The following is a 26,423-nucleotide window of genomic DNA, read 5'->3' on the forward strand; positions in this document are numbered from 1 at the left end:
CCGAGGCTAAGACAGAAAATAACGAGGGGCCAGAAGGGAGAAAAGTCGCTTGTTGCTTTATTCAATTAGCTTTAAGAACCATTTGGGACAAATCACAGACATCCAGGCATAATTCTCTACGCATTTCGAATGTTATCACATCTGAGTTGACAGCGAGCTTCCCCAAGCATCAGCGATAACTAAAATGTATCATTGATTTTGGATGTATCATACACTTTGCTGCTTCTATATGGTAGTATACCATAAAAAGTCCATTAATGATCACGGCCGAGCACGTTATGTGACGGACAATGTCGCCCTCCAATGGTCTACAAGTATATTCAAATTAATCAGTAAATGTGAATTAACTCTTGCAGAATGAACGAAACTATCTCACACATAGGAGAGGCAGGTGCCCTATAAGACCATGGAACATGATAAACTCATCTACAGAAAGTCTGTTTTGGGGAGTTTACCCTTTTTACTCCTGATCATGTTGCACGACTCATTAAAGGATTGGACATTGACTTATAGGGTGGTTGCGTCTCTAAGACATTGCTTGTAAGACAAACCAAAGCATATAGCTGTATACTGTGTGCGCCAATGGAGGTGGTGGCTGCCTCTATATCTGGCTGAGCGCTCCCTCTATCAGTCCAAAGCTATTTTTGATTAGTACAAGATTATCTTCTCCATTAAAGCACCACTATGCGTTTTTTTATTTTTATTTCATCCCCACAGTGGTTTTACTAATGCATGTTCTCTGCCTGTAAAAAAGGTACTTACCAGTAGTGTTGAGCCACCCCCGTAGTGTTCGAGTTCGGTTCGGTTCGTCGAACACCCGTGTGTTCGCCGAACTGTTCGTCGAACACCTTCGAACACCGTTAAAACCAATGGCAGGCAAACAAAAACACATAGAAACACATAGAAAACACCTTCAAAGGTGTCCAAAAGCTGACAAACTGCTCAGAAGACATAACTAACACATGGAAAAGTGACAAGTACATATAGTCATGCGAAAATAAAAGAGGTGGAGGAGTAAAAGGAGGGGGAGACACAGATATAGGCATGTCATGCCCTTCTAAAATCCAAAAAGTGAGAAGCCGACACGGCCAGTCCGCTCCTGCCCGTGCCACCTCCGTGTCGCCGGGTTTGTGCCAGAGCCGCGGTGAACCCTGATGGCCAGCCCCCCTCTCCCAATACTGGTGCCTGTCCGCTGGTGGGTCGAGCGAGCCCCCCTGTGGTGGAGGCAGCTCTAAGCTTTTTAATTTAAATTGTCTCTCTAATTTGAATGAATACACTTTAAATCCATTTACAAGGATCTATTGGAGGGCAAGTCTCATGCCAGCAGCCGCGTAATTCCAGCTCCAGTAGCGTCCACTAAAGCTGCTGCAGTTAAAAAGCTTTTATAAGGATCGAGCTCGGCTGTCCACCGCAAGGCATCCTACTGCCAGTCCCAGCCCCTATGCCTTGGGGTGCCTCCTGATGCTCTTCACTGAGTATCCCGTGGTCCCGAAGCATTTCCTTTGAAAAAATGAAGTGTCCAAACTACAGGTGGTGTAGCTTGCTTAACAGCCGGGATAATCCGCTGACTAGCAGACCCTGCTACTAGGCACAAAGTATTTCCTGGGCTAGATGCAGTTAAAAATTTGTAATTAGATACTCTCGTTGGATGCTGAGAAAGCATTCCATAGAGTCTCCTGGTACGCCATATATGATTCTCTTAAAAAGCTTGGGGTAGGGGTCTAGGGGACCCTTTTATAGCCAAAATCACGGCCCTGTATCGCAATACGTCACCTAGGCTGAAGATAAATGGAACTGTAGCACCCTGAGGGCTCGGTTGCTACAGAGGTATTGCACCTCACCCAGAGGTGTGATATCTCACTCTCAGGTAAGGATGTAGTGTGGATCAGGACCCGACACCTGCATGCATTACACCACATTGCCGTGGGGCAGGGCGACCAATATGCCCCTGAGATGGGCACGACAGTCCCTGTCCCTGGCTGGAGTGGGGGGAGGGAACACTGAGGAAGGGGAACCCTGTAGTGCAGGAGCAGGGAGGAAGCAGTTCCTGGGTGCATTGAGAAGGGAGTATAAAAGGTGGGCACCATCTTAGTTCAGTGCAGAGAAGTCTGAGCAGAAGTGGCAGGGAGCAGGGGCTCTGCATGAGCTCTGCTCCGGAGGCGGGCCTAGTAACAGAGGCCCAGGCCTGGAAGAGGGAGAAGGAAGGAAGAGGAGCGGAGAAGGCTCCAGGAACGAGGAACGAAGGGATCTCAGGGGTGCGGACGGGCGAGTCGCCACCGCACGCCAGAATCCACCTGCGTGGAGGGGTCAGGCCAAAGGGGGAGACCGGTCCCCGAAACTAGTGGAGGCAGGAAACGACCCTCAGCTAGAAACAGGAGGCTGTGACATTTTATGTGGCGCAGCCCCTCGCTACACCCGCTAGGAAGGCACCACATAGGGTCAGGGAAACTGGCGCCAAGTTTACCAAGAGGAGGCCCGAGGCAGCCGGACAGAAGGGTTGGTAAGAAAGGCCAGACAAAGGACACACAAAGGGGGTCCTGTGAAGCGCTCCAAAGTTATCTGGGAGTTGTCTGAGCCCCTCACCTGGTGAGCACAGTACGACGTGGGCAGCCGTTACCTGCAGACGTGGTCTGGATAATAAGAACTGTGAGTAAAGGCCCTGGACTGCATCACTGACTCCGTGTCATTACTGCTGCTGCCCTGCACCATCACCCCCATCCTCCGCATACACTGCCCTGAGGCTATACTCCTCCCGTGGGGAGTTATGCTACGCTCTGCTGCACCCACAACACCAGCCTCAGCGGTCTGCCCTGGAGCGGCGGTTCACTCTGACCGCAATCCACGGGTGGCGTAGTCGGACATTTAAACATCAAAACCACATAAATAGTTCCGCCACTGGTTTGACCGCCCTGAGCCACGGAACCGGGTTGCCGCCACGGAGACTACAACCACCAGCATCAACCAAAAAGGGTCCGGCTCCGGGTGTCCCAAGGCCCAGGGGGCGCGTCAGAACATTTTCATCACCTTTCACAATCACCAATGGGACAAGGCAGGGATGTTCTCTGTCCCCTCTCTTATACATCCTAGTGACGGAGCACCTGCTCTCATCAATTCGCCATAACCCCAATATTAGGTGGATTGAGGTGGGAGGCACCGAGTACAAGTGCTCTCTATTTGCTGATGATGTCCTAGTATATATCACTCAATCACATATATCCATCCATGCTGTTATGGCTGAAATAGATCACTTTGTTACATGGTCAAATTTTAAAATCAATGCAGCGAAGTCTGAGGCCCTCGATGTCTCCCTCCCCAAATCCATATAGGATTCCATCCAGTCCAACTTTCCCTTTGCCTGGCCCTCACAGGGTATCAAATACTTAGGAATTCCTATTCATAGAGACCTCTCCCATCTATGTTATCTTAATTTTGGGCCCTTTATTGAACAACTCCATACAGACCACGGTTGGCAAGTTAGAACTGTAAGATTCACTACGTGAACCACTGGTGTTTTGTGGAAAAGCACATGTACACTGTGTTCCAAATTATTATGCAAAAAGTGTTTAGGAGTGATAAGGGAAGAATTTGTTTGTTTGTCAGTTAAACTCATTGATGGTGATGTGTGTCAGGGCTCTTTATATCACTGTAAGCAATTGCAGACACCAGTGCTAATTAGTTTGTCAGGTGTGTCCAATGAAAGGCAAGACTACTTAAGAAGGCTCTCTCACATTATTCAGCAGCCTACATTTTCTGCCAAAATGGGAAAGAAAAAGGATGTGTCGGCTGCTGAGAAGCAACAAATTGTGGAGTGTTTAGGTCAAGGCATGACTACAATCAACATTGTGCGATGATCAGGATGAAGTGTCTTGGCAATCAAGAAGTATGTAGCTGATTCACAGTACACACGTGTGCGTGCTGATAAGGGCAAATTGAGGACTCTTTCCTACAGGCAATTACGTCAGGTTGAAAGAGCAGCGGCAAAAAAGCCTTGTCATAGCAGCAGACAAGTTTTTGAAGCTGCTTGTGCCTCCAACGTCCCCCGAACAACAAGATGCAGGGTCCTTCAGAGGTTTGCAGCTGTGCATACGCCATCCTGTCGACCTCCTCTATCCACTTCACACAAGCAGAAACGGCTCCAGTGGGCCAAACATTACATGAAGACTGATTTCAAAACTGTTTTGTTCACGGATGAGTGCCGTGCAGCGCTCGATGGTCCAGATGGATGGAGTGGAGGATGGCTGGTTGATGGACACCCCACGCAAACACGGCTACAGCGCCAACAAGGAGGAGGTGGAGTAATGTTTTGGGCTGGAATCATGGGGAGAGAGATTGTCGGCCCCTTTAGGATCCCTGAAGGCGCTAAAGATGAACTCCATAATGTATGTGGATTTTCTCAAACAGCACTTCCTGCCATGGTTCAAGAAGAAGAACCGTGTATTTCACAGCAAGATCATTTTTCTGCATGATAATGCACCATCTCATGCTGCACATAAAACATCTGCATCTCTGGCTGATATGGGCATAAAAGGGGACAAACTTATGGTGTGACCCCCATGCTCCCCTGACCTCTACCCCATTCAGAATCTTTGGAGCATCATTAAAAGGAGTGTCTATGATGGCGGGAGGCAGTTCACATCTAAGCAACAGCTCTGGGAGGGTATTCTGTCCTCATGCAAAACAATTGAAGCAGAAACCATCCAAAACCTGACAAATTCAATGGACGAGAGAGTTCAGAAGCTCCTTTCGAACAAGGGGTCCTATGTGAAAATGTAACATCACCTAGAATAAAGTTTTGAGTTGAAAACTGTTTGATTTCAGTTTCTAACAACCTGCTAATGCTTATAATTTCAAAAATGACCATTTTTTTGGTCTTTATTAAAATGAAAAGGTTGATCGAAAAGTTTGGGGGATCTAAGAGTGTGGCAACCCAGTAGTCATGATTACTTCGAATTCTGACAATATGAGGGTCATGCTGCAGGTAGTGCAGCAAGAAGGCACTTATGTGTCTTGCGCATCTCGGAGCCCCAAAATTATTTTCCGGGCTAGATGCAGCTAAAAATTATTTTTAATTTTAAATCTGGTGGAGCTTATTATAGATGGCCTAATAGGATCAGTGCTGCACACTGCTACAAAGCCCAAATTATTTTCCAGTCAAGATACAGATAAACATGATTAGTAATTTGAAAGCTTAAAACGGTTGGTAGGGTGATTTTAAACAATCATCAAGCTTTTACTCTCCCCAGGATGACACAGGGGTAGAAAAGTCGTTTCGGATCCATGATTTGTTCATCTTTATGAACGTGAGTCTGTCTACATTATCAGTGGAGAGCCGCGTGCGCTTATCTGTCAGCACACCACCAGCAGCGCTGAACACACGTTCAGACAGAACGCTGGCTGCGGGGCATGACAAGATCTCCAAGGCGTAAGTGGCTAGCTCCGGCCATTTATCCAGATTGGAAGCCCAAAAAGAGCAAGGGTCCAGTGACACAGTCGTGGCTTCAATGTTTACTTGGAGATACTCCTGTACCATCGTCTCTAGGCGTTGACTATGTGTCAGACTTCTTGTCTCCTGTGGCCTTGCAAAGGATGGGCTAAAAAAGTGGTGAAATGATTCCGCAAAATTGATGTTACCACCAGATACTGTGGTTCTGTTACGGTTTGAGTGCTGAACACTTGACGGTCCCACGGTTGGCAAGTTGGAACTGTGAGATTCACTACGTGCACCACTGGTATTTTGTGGAAAAACACATGTAAGATTCTGCAACAGTCTCTGCTGATACTCCTGCATGCGTGCATCCCTTTCTATGGCAGGAATAATTTCTGCAAATTTACTTTTGTACCGGGGATCTAACAGTGTGGCAACCCAGTAGTCAGGATTATTTCTAATTCTCACAATTCGAGGGTCATGTTGCAGGTAGTGCAGCAAGAAGGCACTCATGTGTGTTGCGCATCCAGGAGCACCAAGTCCCTGTTGTGTTGGTGGCGAGGTAACAATCATGCTTCCTTCCTCTGTCCTCTCCCCCCAACCTCGCACAGCAGAAATGTGATCAAGGTCTCCCTCATCTGATGAGTCTTCCATCAGTTCGTCCTCCACTTCTTCCTGGGCTCCTGCACCTTCCTCACTAGTTTGGCTGCTACCATGCGCCCTGGTAAAACCATCTCCCCCACCCTCACATGCCTGCCGCCTTGGTGCTGCCGACCGTCTGGACCTTGCAGATGTTAGCCCTTCCGCATACAACTCCTCCTCCTCTACTTCCTCCACCTCCTCTTGTGCCACCACCTGACTCCGAATTCTGTTTAACATGTGCTCCAGCATGTAAATCACCGGAATAGTCATGCTGATAATGGCATCGTCAGCACTAAACATCTTCGTCGCCATTTCAAAACTGTGCAGAAGGGTGCATAGGTCCCTGATCTGAGACCACTCCTCCAGCGTGATTTGCCCCACCTCTGAATCTCGTTGGCCCAGGCTATACGTCAGAACGTATTGCACCAGGGCTTGTCGGTGCTGCCACAGTAGCTGCAACATGTGCAGAGTTGAATTCCACCGGGTAGGCACATCGCATTTTAGCCGGTGAAGTGGCAGGCCCAACGACTTCTGTAGAGATGTAAGTCGCTGAGCTGCGGGATGCGAACGGCGGAAGTGAGCACACAGCGACCGTGCCCTCTGCAGAAGGCCATCTAGTCTGGGATAGTGGGCTAAAAATTGCTGGACAACCAGGTTCAACACGTGAGCCATACAAGGCACGTGTGTGACATTGCCCCGGCGAAGGGCCGCACCCAGGTTTGCAGCATTGTCGCACACGGCCTTCCCTGGTTTCAGGTCCAGTGGAGACAACCATTCATGAAATTGGTTCTCCAGAGCTGACCACAACTCCTCAGCTGTGTGACTCACATTTCCCAGACATTTCAATGTAAAAACCGCCTGATGACGTTGAGCCCTACTGCCAGCATAGTAAGGAGGTGTGCAGGATCCCTTCTGCGCAGTTAGAAAGCTTGTGGCATGACCAGACAGGCTTTGGGTGCAGGTGGAAGACCGAGAGGAGGTTGATGAGGCAGAAGCAGTGGAGGAACTTTGACATAAAGAGGATTGACGCACAACTCGTGGGGACGGCAAGACTTGGACAGCAGCCCCTTGTCCTGCTGTCACCATAGTTACCCAGTGCCCAGTCAGCGACATGTAACGCCTCTGTCCATGCCTACTCGTCCAAGTGTCTGTGGTGAAATGCACCCTGTCACACACAGAGTTTCTCAAAGAAGCGGTGATGTTGTGTGCGACATGCTGGTGGAGCGCAGGCACACCTTTCTTTGAGAAGTAGTGCCGACTGGGCATCTGGTACTGGGGCACTGCGACGGACATAAGGTCTCGAAAATCCTCTGTGTCCACCAGGCGGAAAGGCAGCATTTCTGTAGCCAAGAGCTTGCAGATGGTGAAATTCAACCTCTTAGCTTTCTCATGGCTAGGAGGAAATGGTCTTTTACTTGTCCACATCTGAGGGACCGAGGGCTGGCTATTGTGCTTAGACGGGGTTGATAAGGGTGTCCCCGGCAAACTGCCGGTCTGTGAGGAAGATGCAGGCGGACATGTTAGGTTGCCTTGATCCAAAGGTGGTGCTATCGATGTCGGACAGCGCTCAACACCAGCTGCTGTTACCACCTCCAAAGAAAATGATGACCTGCCAATCACGCTGGCTGTTGCGGGTAAAGAGGTGGCAGGTCTGCGCCCCAAAACAGGTGTGACTGCTGTCCCCCCAGTCACAGAGGATGAAGAGGCCGCGGATGCACAAGATATGGCAGACGGTGGTTGGCCCGGCCGGCTAGGCCGCATTGTAGCACACTGAGCTTCCCACTGCAACTTATGCTTCATGTCCATGTGCCGGTTCATGCATGAAGTACTCAAACTATGTATTTTTTGGCCTCTACTTAGCTTTTGCTGACAAATGTTACAGATAACACGAGTTGGGTCATCTTTATCGATCTGAAAAAATGCCCAGGCTATGCAAGGCTTAGCACCCATGCGACCTGAAGAGCCACCACGACTTGTGGTGAGAGGCAGAGTTGTGTTTGAGGATGCAGTTGTTGACGTGCTTCCAGTACTACGTCTCTGTCCAGGAAGGCGCAACCTGACCTCGTCGTCACTAGCATCTTCCTCCACCTCCTCTGCTGACCTCATCTCTTGGCTGACTGTGGGTTGACAGTAAGTGGGATCTCCAACCTCATCATCATCACCCTGTGTGTTATCACACCCGTCGTCCTCAGAGCCAACCTGTTCCTGCCCTGACAAAAAACTAAAGTTGTCGCTCCAATCAGGTATTTGAGTCTTATCATCGTCTTCCTCATTGTCTCCACCAACAGGAGTTACAGTTTGGGAATGAGGGTCTACATTATGGTCAGAACCTTCTGCGTCTGGTCCTGGATCCGACTCATAAAGATTCTGGGCATCAGTGCAGATCATTTCCTCGTCTGGATTCACAGAAGCGCTGGAGTCGACCTCTGATTCCCAGGCTATAGTATGAGTAAACAGCTCTGCAGACTCAACCATCTGTTCTACCTCATACTCAGACGGGCAGCTGGAGATTTGGGAGCTGTGAGGAAGCAAGTGCGATTTGGGTGACACCTTTGAGGACTGGAGTATTTGTGATGTTGAAGTTGATGTGGAGGAGAGCCCACTTAAAGGAGCACTTGATATCCGTTGAAGCACCTGCTGTTTTTGTGCCTCATCTGGAATTTGTAGCGATTGGCGTGGCCGTAAGAAAGGGATCTTATCACATTGTCCGCTAAAAGAAGTAGACATTTTAGTTTGGCTGGAAGATGGTCTTTCTTCTGCAGATGTTACTGTTGCTTTAACACCTACCCCACGGACACAACCTTTTTTCCCCTTCCCAACACGCCTATTCCCCTTTCCACCAGCAGCAGGCTTTTTTCCACTCATTTTGGTGGTTAACTAATTCACAACTCTGGAGTTGTTTGCACAAAAAAACAATGGATGGTAACCGAGCAGAGCTGAGTGGCCAAACTGTGGTATTAGGCCAAAACTATTGGCTGGGTTAGATGCAGAGAAAAATATATTCAGTTTGCAACCTGATGGAGGTCAGTATAGATGGACTAATACAACAAGTCCCACACACAGCTAGAAGCCCAAATATTTTTTCAGAGGTAATGTAGATGCAGATACAAATTATTTTTAATTTGCAACCTGATGGAGGTCAGTATAGATGGACTAATACAACAAGTCCCACACACAGCTAGAAGCCCAAATATTTTTTCAGAGGTACTGTAGATGCAGATACAAATTATTTTTAATTTGCAACCTGATGGAGGTCAGTATAGATGGACTAATACAACAAGTCCCACACACAGCTAGAAGCCCAAATATTTTTTCAGAGGTACTGTAGATGCAGATACAAATTATTTTTAATTTGCAACCTGATGGAGGTCAGTATAGATGGACTAATACAACAAGTCCCACACACAGCTAGAAGCCCAAATATTTTTTCAGAGGTACTGTAGATGCAGATAAAAATTATTTTTAATTTGCAACCTGATGGAGGTCAGTATAGATGGACTAATAGAGAAAGTCCGACACACTGCTAGAAGGCCAAATATTTTTTCAGAGCTAGATGCAGAAAAAAATTATATTCAGTTTGCAACCTGATGGAGATCTGTATAGATGGATTAATAGAACAAGACCCACACACAGCTAGAAGCCCAATATTTTTTCAGAGGTAGATGCAGAAAAAAATATATTCAGTTTGCAACCTGATGGAGGTCAGTATAGATGGACTAATACAACAAGTCCCACACACAGCTAGAAGCCCAAATATTTTTTCAGAGGTAGATGCAGAAAAAAATATATTCAGTTTGCAACCTGATGGAGGTCAGTATAGATGGACTAATACAACAAGTCCCACACACAGCTAGAAGCCAAAATATTTTTTCAGAGGTAGATGCAGAAAAAAATATATTCAGTTTGCAACCTGATGGAGGTCAGTATAGATGGACTAATACAACAAGTCCCACACACAGCTAGAAGCCCAAATATTTTTTCAGAGGTACTGTAGATGCAGATACAAATTATTTTTAATTTGCAACCTGATGGAGGTCAGTATAGATGGACTAATAGAACAAGTCCCACACACTACTAGAAGGCCAAATATTTTTTCAGAGCTAGATGCAGAAAAAAATTATATTCAGTTTGCAACCTGATGGAGGTCAGTATAGATGGATTAATAGAACAAGACCCACACACAGCTAGACGCCCAAATATTTTTTCAGAGGTAGATGCAGAAAAAAATATATTCAGTTTGCAACCTGATGGAGGTCAGTATAGATGGACTAATACAACAAGTCCCACACACAGCTAGAAGCCCAAATATTTTTTCAGAGGTACTGCAGATGCAGATAAAAATTAATTTTAATTTGCAACCTGATGGAGGTCAGTATAGATGGACTAATAGAATGATGCTATGCCCAAAAGATTTTACTTCACTAGGTGCAGTAAAAAAATTGGTATTCTATACACAGGTGGTATATCTTGCAGCACAGATAGGCTACTCCACTGACTAACACACTCTGCAATAGGCCAAAAAGGATTAGCTTTGCTAGATTCAGCCAAATGCTGTGAAAAAAACTTGCACAGCACTGGCACAGACCTGCCTGGCAAAAACTGATAGGAACTGATGTAACCTAGTCCTGAAAAGGACTCCAATTACAATTAGTCTTTACTCCCACAACCTATCTATTTAAGAGCACAGACCTCCCTGATAAAAGTCGTAGGAAATGCTGTAACCTAGTCCTTAAAAGGACTGCAATCACAACTATTCCCTACTCCCAAGCTATCTGTATATTTGTGCGAAAATTGGCTTGAAATTAACAAGGTATAGCGCACACAGCAACAGCGGTGCCGTCTAACACGCAGCTGCAGCAGTGAGAAAATGGTGGCGACGGGGAAAATGGCTTGGTCTTATAGGGCAAGGACATGTGACATACACTGCCAATGACACATGCCCTTGCTTGTGTGAAAAAAAGCACTTCGCTCCGTGTGTGCGCTGCTGATAGGCTGACAGATTGCACCTCCCCACTGCAAATGCGGGAAAGAGAAAAAAAAATGGAGATCTTCATTGTTCCTGCAGAGATCCATCCCCTGCCCCTCCCCCCACCCCGCTGTACACTCAAACTGCGTATTAACATTAATTTTCATCATTACTGAGAAAAAATCCAGTTATGATTTTGGTGCACGAACAGTTATCGAACATAACCTCGAACAGCCGAATTTTTATCAAATTGTTCGTGTTCGCCGAACGGCTCGAACACCGCCCAAAACAGCTCGAATTTGAGATTGGCGAACAGTTCGAGTAGAACAACGCTCATCTCTACTTACCAGCCGCTGCCTTCTGATGTTCTCGGCATCACTCTGGGCATCTTTCTACTGTGTGTGACCTGTCAGATTGCTCCAGTGTTTGCTGGAGGTCTCGTAGCAATGTTAATTTTCATGCAGACATTCGTGTATATCGGTCCGAGCATGGACAGCTAATGCACGGCCTGGCCTCGACCCTCCCGACCCGAGCGTGACAGTATCATAGAAACATATGAAGCTGTAAGGCTCAGATAGGGAAAGCCACAGCCAGTCCGTGCATTGCAGTCCGAGATTGGACTGACTTATACCGACGTCTGCATGAACCCTAAGTCTTGTGACTGTTACCCCTGACTTCCGGTCAGTCAGAAGTTGTGGTCACAAGATGGCGGAACGGGAATGGAGCTGCGCCAAGAAGAGCTGAAGATGGTGGTGGCTGGTAAGTATAAGACTAGAGGCTGGGAAGAGACATTAGTGACACCACTCCAGAAGTGAAATAAAAAAAAAAGAAAGTCTTTAAAAGTGCTTTAAATTTGTAGACTTTTGGCCCAGTAGAAGCATGTTTGATAAAAATTAGGTTTGGCTCCCTTCAAAAAAAAGTATGCCTTGTCATGGCTAGTGGGCACACACAAATTGGCCAATTTGTGCACTAAATAGTTCAATTTTACAAGTAGTGCATTTGGCATTAATGGCATATAAAATAATTCAGATGTTCAATGTTTGCATATATCCTGGCAAATAAAGTGGCCGTTGCCCTCTGGTTTGTATATAATACACTTGTAGCAATTTGTACCTGTTCACATTTGCCTCATTCTATTAGGAGGTGCTGGTCAGTCTTTGTTTTTTTCTCTATTGCTTGTAAAACTCCATGCTTCAGGTAATCTCTATGTGGCACCCCAGGGGTCTGGTTCCCACAGTAATAGCAATATTACGTCTGTGAGCAGGTGGGAGGTTTCCTGGTCAGACATCCTATGCATGCCACACCTCCTGCCCAGTCCTGGGAGGGGAAGAACTTCCCCTATATAAAGCTGGGGCTGAGGCAGGGTTAGGGAGAAAGAGCAGAGAACACAGACAGAGACACAGTCTGGTCTGGAGTGGAGCAGCTTTAGGAAAAAGAAAGATCAGGAGCTCAGTGGGAGCAGTGCTAAAAAGAGATGGGGCTGGAAGCTGTAGAGCTCGCCCTGATTGAAGAGTTCTTACCGGACCCGGAGTCCGAGGCTGTGGGGACTAATCCTTACCCCGCAGCAGAAACCGCCCGGCAGGGGATTTCAGGTCCTCTGGCCAAGAAACCCGAAGGCACGGTCACACGCAAGGGACCAGCACCGCGACGTGGAGCGGAAGCTACCAAAAGGCCCCGAGTCACCGGCCATACGGGTGAGCACCACACGGTACACTCAGGGACGTGGGCTACTTTTACCAGCCTCTAGCAAGGTAGCCAGAAGAGTACGATTAGTTGGGGAGGCCTACAACTCCGCCTGGCCAGGGGAGATCCCATCTGCTCGCGGACTGACCAGGCCCCGATCGCTAGCCAGTACTCCGGGAGGGTCTACCTTTGCCACCAGTAAAGACCCTGAACTACACCGCACCGTCTCCGAGTGTTTCATCATCCACGTCAGCTGCCCTGAGGCCATACCCCTCCCGTTGGGGGTTATACCATCCCCGCTGCACAACCGTATCACCGGCCTCAGCGGTCTGCCCTGCAGCGGCGGTCTCATGACCGCATTCAACGGGTGGCGTAGTCAAACATTCTAACATCTACTGCTAAATACCGCCGCTCAGTTTGACTCCCTGGGCACGGACCGGGTCACCGCCACGAAACTACTACCCCTCTCAGATCCGGCTCCGGGTAGGCCCCCGCGTGCGCAATGCTACTCAGCACAGGCCCAGGGGCGCGTCATCTACAACAGGGTTGGCCCCCTTTCAGAAAACTTTTGCTTGCTGGCTCAGTTTGTTGTTCAAAAATAAACTGTATGTGACATGCAGAAGTAGTGCTGTTGCAGAGTGTGACATGCAGAAGTAGTGCTGTTGCAGAGTGTGACATGCAGAAGTAGTGCTGTTGCAGAGTGTGACATGCAGAAGTAGTGCTGTTGCTTTAAAAGCATTCAGCAACTATTAGAAGTAACACAAGCTCAGGAGACAGGAAGTGTTGTGCTCCAGAAGCATCCTGCGACTAGAGGGGTTAACACAGTTACAGGAGAAGAAGAGTGTTTTAGCAGAGCCCCAGGGGGATTGTGGGAAAGTTGTTTACTGTCTGGCTGGATCTGAAGAATAAGGTGGTGTGTGTGTTCTGTAGCTCACAGAAGCCCCTGCAAGTGAAAAGGATTCAAGTAAGGAGTGAAGCTAAGCACAGGTCAGGTAGAATTCCTGAACTAGCAGTGCAGTGTATTGTCAGGCAGAAAGATAAGGACTGGAAGAAATGGTGTCACAGGGATCATCTCCCTCAGCAACCCCCCCCCCCTCCTCCATCTCACTGTGCTGTAAATAATGCTGTGTTCATTAATGTGCCTTTGCATTAGAACTGTGCTGTCCTGTACTATTGGGAAGACTGTGAACTGCTGAGCTGCTAAGGAAACTGTACTGTTTGTCACTGGAGCCTGTTGCTCATAAGACTTAACTTGCACTGGCTGTGCGGCTTCTTATTAAATGCTACTGTTCTACCGTTTATGAGGACTCTTGTCAAGTGTGTCTGGTCAGCAAGTGAAACAACCTACGTGGCTGTGCCTGGGGGTCAATACCCCTGTGTGCCTGAGAGAAGCTGCAGCACATGGTCTATGGTCGCCCTGAGTAACGGTTCCCCCAGGATTCCAAAGAATTCATGTAACCTGTCTCGCCCCTATCTGACCCTAGCGGTGTGCGTGTAACATGTACTTTACTTACCCTCCCCTGGTCCAGTGCTGTGTCTCTGACACTGCTCCAGTGACTTTGTATAAGCTGCAGAGGTGATATCATGTTGACCGATCGCAGCCACTCACTGGACTCTGCGCCTCTGCTGATGTAGACATCACAAGAGGTTGTCTGGGACTTTAACATTGATGGCCTATCATTAGGATTGGTCATCAATGTCTGACCAGTGGGGGTGCCACACCTGGCACCCCCCTCCGATCAGCTGTTCCCGATGTCAGCGACTGGAAGTGCTCAGATAAGGAGTTGCACAGCACAGTTCTGTCGACAGAATAGTGGCCGCGGCTGGGTACTGCACATCCACCCACTAAATAGAATTAAATAGGTGGCAGATATGCAGTACCCAGCCGCGGCCACTATACAGTCGACGGAGCTGTGCTGTGCAGCTCCTTATCTAAGCAGTTCCAGCCACCGACATCGGGAAGAGCTAATCGGCGGGGGGTGCTGGGTGTCAGACCACCACTATCCTAAAGATAAGTCATCAATACCATAGTAGTGAAAAACCCCTTTAAGGATACCAGGAGATACATCCTGATTGTGTACAGGAGCTGCTGGTCAGGAGTTGTCCTAGGGACTACTTTTGTGATTCTTTTCATATAAATTTGATCTACTATATACCAGCCCTCTTACACTATATTGAAAGGTTTATTACCATATTTACTTATTTTGCTAATTGCAAGCAGATACTTGCTAATATAATGATAGATTTATTGAAATATTGTGCACAATCTTTGTGTTGTTGCTTTTTATACACTTAGAACATGTAGGTGACCTATTTATCACTATTTACTGTATATTATAGCACAGTTTTGTGATTTTATTCTGTCTGTAATAACAGTGTAATGACTTTGAGAGGGACAATGCTTTTATGATTGCTCCTTTTTGATCAGTTGTCATTGTGTATGGTTTATACAATATTTATTTATTATGCTTACTTATATAGCACCATCATATTCCACAGCACTTTGCAGATATTGTCATATGGAGGATATTATCATATATGTGGAGGGAAACCCACAGAAACTCAGGGAGAACATATAAACTCCTTGCAGATGTTGTACTTGGTGGGATTTGAACCTAGGACCCCAGTGATGCAAAGAAACAGTGCTAACCACTGAGCCGCCCTGCTGCCCATATATTTTCCTGTGTGGCTAGTATTATTGATCCTGTGTTGCCTCCCTGACTGTACTATGTTATTTGTCAGATTCATTTCTCATTGGGTGACTGATCATTTTTCAGAATACAGTTTATATGTAGAATTTATTAACAACGACTTCTTCTTTCCAGCGCTGGCAGTAAAGTTCCTCACCAGGAGGTTTATAAGTGAATATGACCCCTTCCTCGGTGAGTATTCTGTTTCATGAATATAGAAATAATATTAATAATATTAATTTTTCATAAAAATAGTTAAAGAAAACCCTAAAACACTTCTAAATCTTCAGTAATGTAGGGGGAGTACTGAGGCAATGCTCCATGGGAGAAAAGTTTGCAAATTAGCTCTAATTTAGAGGATAGCTTTAAAAATACAAGAGAAATTAATTAGGATTTCTATGCACAATAGATCTCATTTGCATATAAATCCTAAGCAATCAATCTCATATTTATAAAGCTTTACACTAAAATGGAGTATATTACTCTTATAGGTCGGTCTTCATACCTTACCCCATAATTTTCATATATTATATTTCCCATTTATTGTATTTGTTTGGGGCAAATGGGACAGCTATGAAAGTCGGTTTTCTAACTCTGGCATGTAACCAGTTGGGACCAGTGCCATTGTGTTAAGCAGGAACACTACATGTTCACCTGGTATCACAATTTGAGGATATGGTATTTTTGGAAGGAATTTCACCTGTTCTCCAGCCAAAACTGCATATACATCAGGGGAGGACACATGCTATGACATTTACTGTTTCCTCTAATGTTTGTGTTAATTCACATTGGTGTCTATAGACGTTCATATTGTCCTCCTGTCATCGAAATGTACGAAGCCTCCTGGAAGGGTCTAAGTGGCATGGAAACTCTACCATATACTTTCCATCATGGCATGTTCACCGGTCACTGGAACCCATAAAAAATGTCTGAAAAAAAAAGCCCACCTAGCTCATCAAAGCATTGGAATCCACCGAGCAGACTAAAAGAAAGAATAATATAGTTATACTCCTTATATCAGCACGGCAACATGGCAGACCTGACAATTCTAGAGCATGTATACCGCTATATAATGCCTCCATACAGAAGCCCGATCATTGCCCAGTGTGAACCTGCCTCGCGATCAAACTGCACAACACTCAAATGATCATTGACTGTTAGTCAGCAGTACATTGCATTAAGGGGAATCTGTCAGCAGGTTTTTGCTACCTAATCTGAAAGCAGTGTGATTTAGAGGCAGAAACCCTGATTCTAACAATGTGTCACTTACTGGGCTGCTTGCTGTAGTTTTGATAAATTCACAATATTATCAGCAGGAGATTATCACTAGAGTACTAGTAAGCAGTTTAACCCCACCACTGATTGGCTGCTTTTTGCCTATGCACAGTGTACACAGAAAGCTGCCAATCAGTGATGTGGTCGGGGTTATACAGAGCTCAGCATTCAGAGAACTGGTAGATCTGCACAGATAAACAGGGATTTTATCAAAAGTGCAGCAAGCAACGCAGTAGGTGATACAAAACTGGAACCAGGGTCTCTGACCATACATCATGCTGCCCTCAGATGGGATAGCAAAAACCTGGCAATAGATTCCCTTTAAGTTGGGGATGTGCTACCAACAGTAAGATGGGATAGCAAAAACCTGGCAATAGATTCCCTTTAGGTTGGGGATGTGCTACCAACAGTAATGTAAAGTGTATGACAGGAGGGGCGAAATGATGAATCGCACTAACAATTGTTTACATGAAACACCATCTCACTCACTGCTACATTTAAAGGGAATCTGTCAGCAGGTTTTTGCTATTTAATCTAAGAGCAGCATAAATACATAGAGCAAGAAAGCCTGATTCCAGTGATGTTCACTTATTAGGTTGTGTATTATAGTTCCAATACAATTAGTGTTTTACAAGCAGGAGATTATAACTACCCAACTATGTGTCATGTGCAGACCAGTCAGGTTAATCTGTGTAACCCCACCCCAACATTGATTGGCAGCTCACTTACAATGCACACAGTGTACACAGGAAGCTGCCAATCAGGGGTGTGGGCAGGGGGTTATACACAGCTCAGCATTCTGACCACTGCTACATCTACAGTAGAGAAAAAGGGATTCTAGCAAAACTGCACCAAGCAGCCCAGTAAGTGATACATCACTGGGATCTGGGTCTTTGTACCTACATCATGCTGCTCTCAGATAACATTGCAAAACATGCTGACGGATTCCCTTTAAATGTATCGTCGCACTTTGTGGGCAATTTATCGGCTCATATAAAAGGACCTGACAGACTTATTCTCCCCTATGAAATTAATTACAGGTTTTAACTGAACGGTACCTCGGGCAGGATGAGTGACTTTACATTTACAGCTCGTAAACATCTTGAGATGGTTGGCGCAGCATTCACGTTGTAAGCTGGAAAATGAGTTATATTTGGAAGTAGAGCCATGCCAGGATGTTCTTAGACATGAGCGAAGTTATCTGGACTCCGTCTTGTGGGAATAATTGTCTTCATTAATGTGACAAGATGCAGAAATTGGTCAGGAATCAGCTTGATTAATGGCTGAGATTAAAGAGATATGAAACTTTCCTCTGATGCTTAAAAAAAGCCTCCAGTGTCTGACAGGCGGGGAAGTAAATGTTTTCACTCAACACTTCTCCAAGGGAATGTAATTCATTTCTGTCAGACTCCAGTCCCGAACGCTCACATTTAATTACATGGATTAACTGTTTCTTCCATTTATCAGTTTGCCCGTTTATCCATCTATCACTGGCGCACCGCCCTGTGATCTAGAATAACGCAGTGATCTCCCTGAGGTGCGGCGGCACTACAGGGCGTCTCCTGGGGAAAGCCCAATATTGCATTTGTATCCTAGTATATAATAAGTATCGGCAGATTTATGGGTGCTCAGCTTCCATTGAGTTACAAATGTGAGGTGCAATGGGGACGTGTTTGTCACCTGGTACCATACATTGTTACACCACCTTAGATTCTCTTTGATTTTGCATAGGAATATATCATTTCAAGAACAGCCTACGACTATGTTCACACTGGCAGGATTTGTAGCGGATTTTGCCCCAATTTACCGTGCAATACAATTAGATGGAGACTTTCAAATCCTATTTACACGTGGAAAAAAGTCCACATGAAAATGAGAGCATAGGACGTGTTTCAGATCTTCATGTTTATTCTTGTGCAGGTTTTCACTGTGGATTTCACTCTATTCAATGCTTTGTAATGGTGTAGATAGAGATTCTCAGCCAAATCTGCAAGTAACACAAGCAGATTATGCCAAGATTCTGTTGTGGATTTGTTGCAGATTTTGCTTGTGGATTTGTAACCAAATCTGCAGCCAATATTTTCTGCAACGTGTGAACATGGCCAAACAGCTCTGCTACATTCTGTGGTAGATTGAGGTTCCTTGGATTAGTTCCCATCCTCCATCTATACAGAACTAGTGCACAACCACCTTTATATGTATTATATACACAGAACATATCGCTGGTAATGTCTAATAAATTATTTGCGAGTTCATTCTCTCCAAAGTCAGCACCATAAGAGTTTGTCTCCTGCTGGACCTTCAGTCCTGGTCTCATGTAACAGCCTGAGTCTACTGAAGGATTGGTACTCCGGCCTTACTGACTGACTCAGCCTATACCCGGGTTACACAAAGTTCAAATACTGAGACTACAAGGAGTCATTACAAAACACCATTCAGATAAAGACCAAGTCGTAAACTGTATCATTGACTCAATTTGAAAAAGTTATGTCAAATCAGATTTCCCTAGAAGCCCGTATACAGGTTACAACATGGGCATATCAGCCATGTGGATCTCAGATAAAAAGGGCTGTGTTCCTGCCATTCTGAATGGTAATATAAAACTAATTGCAGTTTTTGTTGGCAGGACTATTATAATGATATAAAGTACAAGGGTATGTCCATACCTAGTCACATTTAATTTTGGAAAAGGACATTTTTTGTACTGTGTTATTCTGGTTTCACGTGACCATGAAAAATGGACCAGGCTTGGATTGCAAGACCGGACCTGACCGCTGGGTCTCCTGATCTGAGCTACATGCCAGGTCTTATGGTCCGAGCATAGTCTGTGTTTCACGGTTGTGTGAAACCTGCCTAGGTCCTGGTTCGGAACGAGGGGATATAAAACCATCCATTTATCATCCAAAAAAATGGATAATTTTTCATTACTACTAACCTTGGTATGTCACCCATTTATATCCGTTTATTACTTCCATATGGCGTCCGTTTTATAATCACCGATTTATAAAATAAATAATAAAATAATACATGCAAACTTCAGTTTTCTATATTAATAATTGCAATAGATCCGTAAAATATAAAATAAAAATAGTGTCTTTAAGCTTTTTAAAAGATCAGATGGTCTGCATGTAAAATCGCTCATGTGTACAGCCCGAGTGACTTGCCCTGGTCCGTGTACTGTCTGTACGCTATCAGTTTTTCATATGGAAGCACACAGATGTAAAATACGCTCATCTGAACGATCTCTTAGACACATTTTCTCCGAGAAAGTCTTACTGCTTAGTCTGTATTGTGGCAGATGTAAAATATATCAATAAAGATGAGAAAATAAAAATACAAATGTTTCCTGCGTAATCTAGATGTCCATTTCTTCTATGACTCTTGTGTAAAGTGCGGCAGAGTCGTAGTTATGACCGAGCTGCTGTCCGGTTGCGCTCTGGCACTTTACAGACAAACGGTGTCCTAGTCCCAGTGTGCTGTCCGGTGTGGGGTGCATCACACTCACTTGCAGGCCTCCACTGTCTCTAGGCCTCCGTCTTCAGGAGCCGCCATACACAAGTCAGGGGACACCACAATAGGAAAACGTTCACTGGTCAGTTCAAGTTCATCAGGTGGTGACATGTGGGATAGGGCACAACACATATTTCTTCCTTCCTTAGTACAGTACCTCTTCATCCCTGCCACTCGTTCGTCCTGAACTACCCTAAGCCCGCTGACTCCATCAGCCTTCGGGATTTCATGTCCAGTTCAGCAGTGCACCCAGGGCCGGCCATCTGCCCCCCACGTAATTCCACGTCCACTGACCTCGAGATATCAGAAGACCAGGCCCGCTCCTTGGTACCTGGCTCGAGCCCTAGGCCCCAGACATTATAGGATGTTCATAAGGGATTTCAATACGGCCTCCCACTGCCTCAAGCGATTGGCCCATGCTGCCCCTAGCAGCCCACTGCACCTGAACTTGACCTTGACACTTTACTTCTCTAACCTCACACTATCAGTAAGTGACTCCCCTTTTATCAACACTAGCTCCCACCCACTGGGTTAGTTCTATAATTAACTATTTCCTATCATATAGACTAAATCTATTGTTCTTATCCTATGTCCTATACTGTTGCTAAACCACTTACTATATAAACCGTACCTATGCTATCCTAAGCTAATCTATGCTTATCCTACACTATATACCACTCACATTACAAATTAACACTTTACATTACTCATATGCAATACATTACCATAATACATTACATAAGACGCACATCACTATTACATGTAAAGCCGCATGACACTATACACACAGCGCGATTGTTGGCTTCAGGGGCAGGAACAGAGTAAGGCAGTCCACATCCCTACACATGCACACAATAATGAGTTATTTTGGGTAAAAACCAAACATGTGAGGTTTATTTTACTATTCATAGTTGGGCTTGATGAGCAATTTGATTTAGTGCTTTGGTGAGAAACGGAGATGGTAGGAGAGGAAGAGCAGATAGACATGTCATAGAGTGGCCAGCCTCCCCTGCATGGAAGACTGTACGTGCGGAGAATAAAAGGGAGGTAAATGTGTAGTATGATTTTTATTAAAAGAGCACTGAGATTTGCTGAGGGAGGGGACGACGGGGGGAATTGTCATGCATAGTGTGGGAAAGACTAAGTGCAACATGAAGGGAAGAGGGGGAGGAAGCCCAAACACTAGGAGGGAAAGGGGGGAGTGGAGACCCCTAGGCAGATCTAATATCACCCTGCCTACCCTACCGTCCCTATATATGTTCCACACCTATCGCCGAGCAGGACCCTAAACCCTGGATGTCCCTAGAGCTTGGCCCTAGATAGGGAGGGGGAGGGGTGAGCACTGGTCAGGCCCCACTACAAACTAAAGACAACAAGGCAGACAAACAAAGGGGATAAACTTAGCTTGAGCAGACACCAGAGGAGAAACGCCAACTGTCCTCCAAGGGCACCAGAGAAGAAGCTAGCTGACTGCTAGTGCTCCAAGCATGCACAAAGGCTCATAGAACTATCACCGGCAATTCCCTGGAGCAAACTGAGTGTTTTAACTCCCAGGCAAGGGTGTGTCAATCAGCAGCAGGAGGGAAGTCGCTGCTAGGTCCTAAAGGAATAAGGATTAAGAAGGCGTCTGTAATGCCAAGCGCAGTGACCTTCTACAGCCAGATCCAGAGTGACTGTCTATTACACCTGACACACCCGTGACAGGAATTCAACTTTCTGACAGGTATCAGGGAACATAGGTGGCAGAAGGGCATGGCTTGTACACCAGGAGAACGTGTGCCATCCTGTTCTGCTTTATGACATATAATAGATGTCTGTAGTGATTTGTTTCTCGTGACAGATGTCACTGAATGGCCTGTGTATGATAAACCCAATTGTTATTTTTTTGCTTGGATCTTTTTGCAGAAGACACATATGCTAAAGAAGAAATAGTAGACCAGGAGCCGGTTCTTGTAAGAGTTATGGACACAGCTGATCCGGTGAGTATTATATGTGAAAAAGCTCCAAACAATAAGATGTTCTGCAGAGTATTTTATCCTGGGGACCATAGCTTTATGTTGTTTCTGGCCCAATTCAGAACCTGAGCCCACTAGGATATCCTCCCTGTGACCTTAACAGCCCTAGTCTCTTCCGCTCATTATGAAAGCTCTGACAATTTGTCATAGGAGAAGAATAAATAAATTACCAACAATGCCAGATCCCTTTCATGCTGGGTATCATCAGCCCCCAATAGACCCCATTGACTATAATGGGGTCTTTCACATTTCCAAGTGCAGGATCTTACCAGACAATCAGAGATCATCATAGGGAGCACGCGATAGGGGTTGTAGCCACAAATGGAGAAGCACCAGTGATTGCATTCTTGAATACATTTCTAAATTTGAGTTTTACTCATGAAATATAAGCTTAGTTTTCATACAGCATCGAATGGTTAATTCTCAGGTTTGTTTTGTGCTGTACACAAAGATAGTGAGCCTCTTTGCTGGGATCTGGCGGACTCTGCTCAGGTTGTAAGATGGACAGAGTGCTCCCGTACTGGACAATGAAGCTTTTGATCTGAGTCTCAAGCAAACTCAAAAGGGCCTTTGAAGTGAGGTAGAAATGATCAGGATTTCTTGGTATTAGCTGAAAATGCACAAGCCGTGAACTGTACTATCTGTACTCAGACCTGCTGACCTTGACTGAGTGACCAGAATACAATAAAATCCAAGGGAACAGAAATCTACCATTAGGTCGAGAGACTGGAGTTCACTGACCTTCTGCTTCACTGCGACTAGTAATAGAGATTAGTATAGAGCTGCTCACTTGGTGCCATTCTCTTCTGTTAGTGACTTACCCCTCTATAGTGCTCAGTCATACAGTGTAATAACTGGGCCAGATAAAAGTTGGTGGAGGCACCTGAGCAATCAATTTAGTAATGTAAAATAATAATATACAGTGATATATAATAAGTCAGTGTTTCCCAAATAGGGGCTCAATACGTGGTACAGGACTGTGGCATTTGGGGGAACTGTCCCACTGTGGCGGGATGTTAGGGCTATGCCCCGACTTTCACTCATGCTGTCTGCAATGTCTCCTCCACTGAAAGCTTCACTCACGTCTTCACTACATGTGTTCATTGCTCCTCTGTTGTTCCTCCCCTCCTCTCTCCTCTGTTGTTCATTTATAACCTCCGCTTTCCCTATGCTAATTAGGGCTTCGACTAGTCGATGGGGCGTTAGTTGCCCCAGACTAGTCAGCCCTCTTTCCATGTTATCACGCCCCTGTGGGCGTGATAAGATAATTTACATGAGCGTCATCGCCACTCATGCAAATCTGCGCAGGCTCGCTGCTCATTCCATTCAGAAGATTGCTTCCAGTCATGCGCAGTACGCCTCTGAAGCCAGGAAGCGTACGCCCGGCCACAGGGGCGTGATAACATGGAAAGAGGACTGACTAGTCTGGGGCAACTAACGCCCCATCGACTAGTCAAAGCCCTAATTAGCATAGGGAAAGCAGAGGTTATAAATGCTGTTTTAAAGCATTTATTTAACTGAATTATGTTATACAGGGATGGTTAGGGAGTCTAGGGACAGGTTATAATCACATATAGCTGAATGCTGATGAATTGGAGGGCACAGGGGACCTGACAAGTTCCGTTTAAAGTCATATGAATAAATAATTATTCTCCTTTCTTGAAGTCTGGTCTCCTTGGGAATCGAACCCCCAATCTGCAACACTGTGAGCAGCAGCAAAAGCTATAAGCCACAGGCTGCACTGTTGCAAAGAAAATAATTTTCTATACTTTAAAAAGTATTTTATGCTCCTTCAATACTGCCTTAATGTACTGGTACATAGAGATACATCTCTATAAAACAGTGCATTTCTATATACTTGTATTCTAGAGGTCAGAGACTTTTTAATTCCTATAAAATTACTGTCATGCACCTGGACTCGAACCCCTGAGCCTGTGCGTTGTGGTTAGCTTCTCTGTCCGCTGACCCACAAGCAGATCCACCTTTTCTCCAGGTGTTTAGTTTGTGTTATTCTTGCTGCAGTATTTTAGGGTAACAGGTGTTTTCATTTGCTCATTTGTCTGCCCTATCAACTTTTGGGTGTGGCTTTATATTCTTTCCCCCTGCTGGTATTTCCTGCTGGTGATAGTCTCATTTTGATGTCCAGCCATACTTGTTATGTTCTGCTACCAGAGCTAAGGAAAGAGAGGAGATCTGTCCCTACGATAGAACTCAGCTTTATCCCTACGATGTAACAGGGGACCTGATCCTGCGATCAGACCTGCTAAAGTCCTAAGCTAGTCTGTACGGAGACCTATAGATGTGGGGAAGGAATCCCTACAAGTACTAAGGACTGGTAGGAAAATGGGACACCTCCTAACAGAAATAGTAGCAGACAGACAAACAAACAAAATATATAGAACATAGAGGTCCGTAGACCAAGCAAACTAACAGAGTTAGATACAGAGCACAGGCTAGCTAGAAAGTAGTTATACAATGAAGTCCAGCGTTTCCACCTGCGGCTGTTAGGGGCACATGACAGCTGATCAGATCAGCTGTCATGTCCCCAGAAAGGTGCGGGCTCAGCGCCGGAGCCCACATCTCAGGGAGAGACATGTACATGTACGGCGCATGTCGTGAAAGGGTTAAATCCATAAAAAAATTTTAGAAAAATGTAAAGTTGAGGCCATGTTTACCTGTAGAGTAAAAGCTGCATTTTTTTCTGCTGGTGTCCACACCAAGCTTCCTGATATCAATCTTCTCTGAATATTGCAATTTTGGGTCATTATTTTTAGGCCTTTTCCCCTCTATTTGATGCTTTTTTGGTATAGACTTGAAGCATTGTTTTTAAAGGTTTTTTATAGTACAGAAAAGCTTTGATTCTGCACCTAAAGAAGCACTCCTCCTCCCATCAAAGTTTTTATCCTCTTAATATATTGCAATCATCATATTACACAGCACTGTGCACTTACAATTGCTCATTTTGCCTTTTTACCCAGTTAATTCTTCTTTTGTCTCTGCTCTGTCTAGAAAGAAGTCTCTTTTCCCTGCATGAGTCATCCCCCTCTTCAACCCTTGACCCAGCTGCTCCCTCCTCCCCCTCCTGCCATGGACTTTGGCAGTGATGACTCATGCAGGGAAAAGAGACCTCCTTCTATCACTACATAGAACTTAGAAGTTTAGCTGGGTAAAAAGGAAAATGAGCAATTGTAAGTACACAGTGCTATATAATGTGATGATTGCAATATATTGAGGATAAAAGTTTTGATGGATGGAGTGCTTCTTTAAAAAAAGCTACTGTGTTTTTTCTTTTGTTTTCATGTGTTTTTTTTTTTTTTCAGGCTTTGCATAAAAGTTTATAATGAAAAAAAAAAAATCCGCACAGTTCAACAGCACCTTTAGATGACACACAATGAGCAGGAGTTTTCATGAAATCACATCAATTTGCTTGGACAGTTAGGCTGAGTTCAAGCAAAGTATAAATCCTACATTTTCTTGCGCAGAAAATCTGCTGACCTATCGAAGAAAATCTGATATGATTTCAGAAAAACTCCTGACTGATACTATTGATCTGTGTGTTTTGGTGTTTTTTTTCTATAAGCTTGTATGATGAGTCTGAAAAAAATGTAAAAACACACTTGCATTTTTAAATCAAGAATCAAAGCTTTTCCGTACCATAAAAAACGCATTAAAAACGCTGCTTGAAATCTGCACCAAAAGCGCCTCAAATAAAAAGGAAAAGGCTTAAAAAAATGCAGCAATAATCAAACTCATGACGTAGTTTGGTGCGAACACCTGCAGAAAACATAAAGATAAAAAGCCCCAAAAAACATTTACACTGTTTGTGCACATTGCCAGATATGTTTGGCAAAAAGGCACTTAAAAAAAACTACTGCTCATCTCGCAAAAAAAGCCTCAGGCCTCATTTACTCATCCGTGTTTAAACACTGTAGTGCAGCGGTGTTCACACTGTGCGGTAATGAGGCAGTGACCAAAGGAAAGTTCAACTTAAATGTCTTTATTTGCAAAAACTCACAACTTAAATGCAAATGGTGTCCTCCGGATTGCAGCCGGGTGGTCCAAACAGTCAGTGTAAACTGGTTGCTACGGGCGACAGCAGCTCTGAGGTGTGCCAGTTACGTTGCCTTCACAGGCCTGTGTTGTGCTTTCACCAAGGCTTGCAGTGCACAGAGCCTCCTGCTCGGCAGCTAGCAAACAAAACACTGACACACCCAAAC

At 45.2% G+C, this 26,423-nt stretch overlaps 1 protein-coding gene across 2 annotated transcripts in view; it reads left to right on the top strand.

The window, feature by feature from the left end:
* Positions 1–26,423, top strand: part of RASL12 (RAS like family 12) — a 91,770-nt gene that overhangs the window by 55,001 nt on the left and 10,346 nt on the right. For both annotated transcript variants that reach the window (XM_073653407.1, XM_073653409.1), the window contains exons 3-4: positions 15,542–15,598; positions 22,097–22,170. In XM_073653407.1, the coding sequence (XP_073509508.1) occupies positions 15,542–15,598; positions 22,097–22,170 (131 nt within the window). The remainder of the gene's footprint in view (positions 1–15,541; positions 15,599–22,096; positions 22,171–26,423) is intronic.

This window comes from Phyllobates terribilis, unplaced genomic scaffold (assembly GCF_046119375.1).
Source record: "Phyllobates terribilis strain yellow unplaced genomic scaffold, ASM4611937v1 Scaffold_11__3_contigs__length_659146591, whole genome shotgun sequence".
Lineage (NCBI taxonomy): Eukaryota > Metazoa > Chordata > Amphibia > Anura > Dendrobatidae > Phyllobates > Phyllobates terribilis.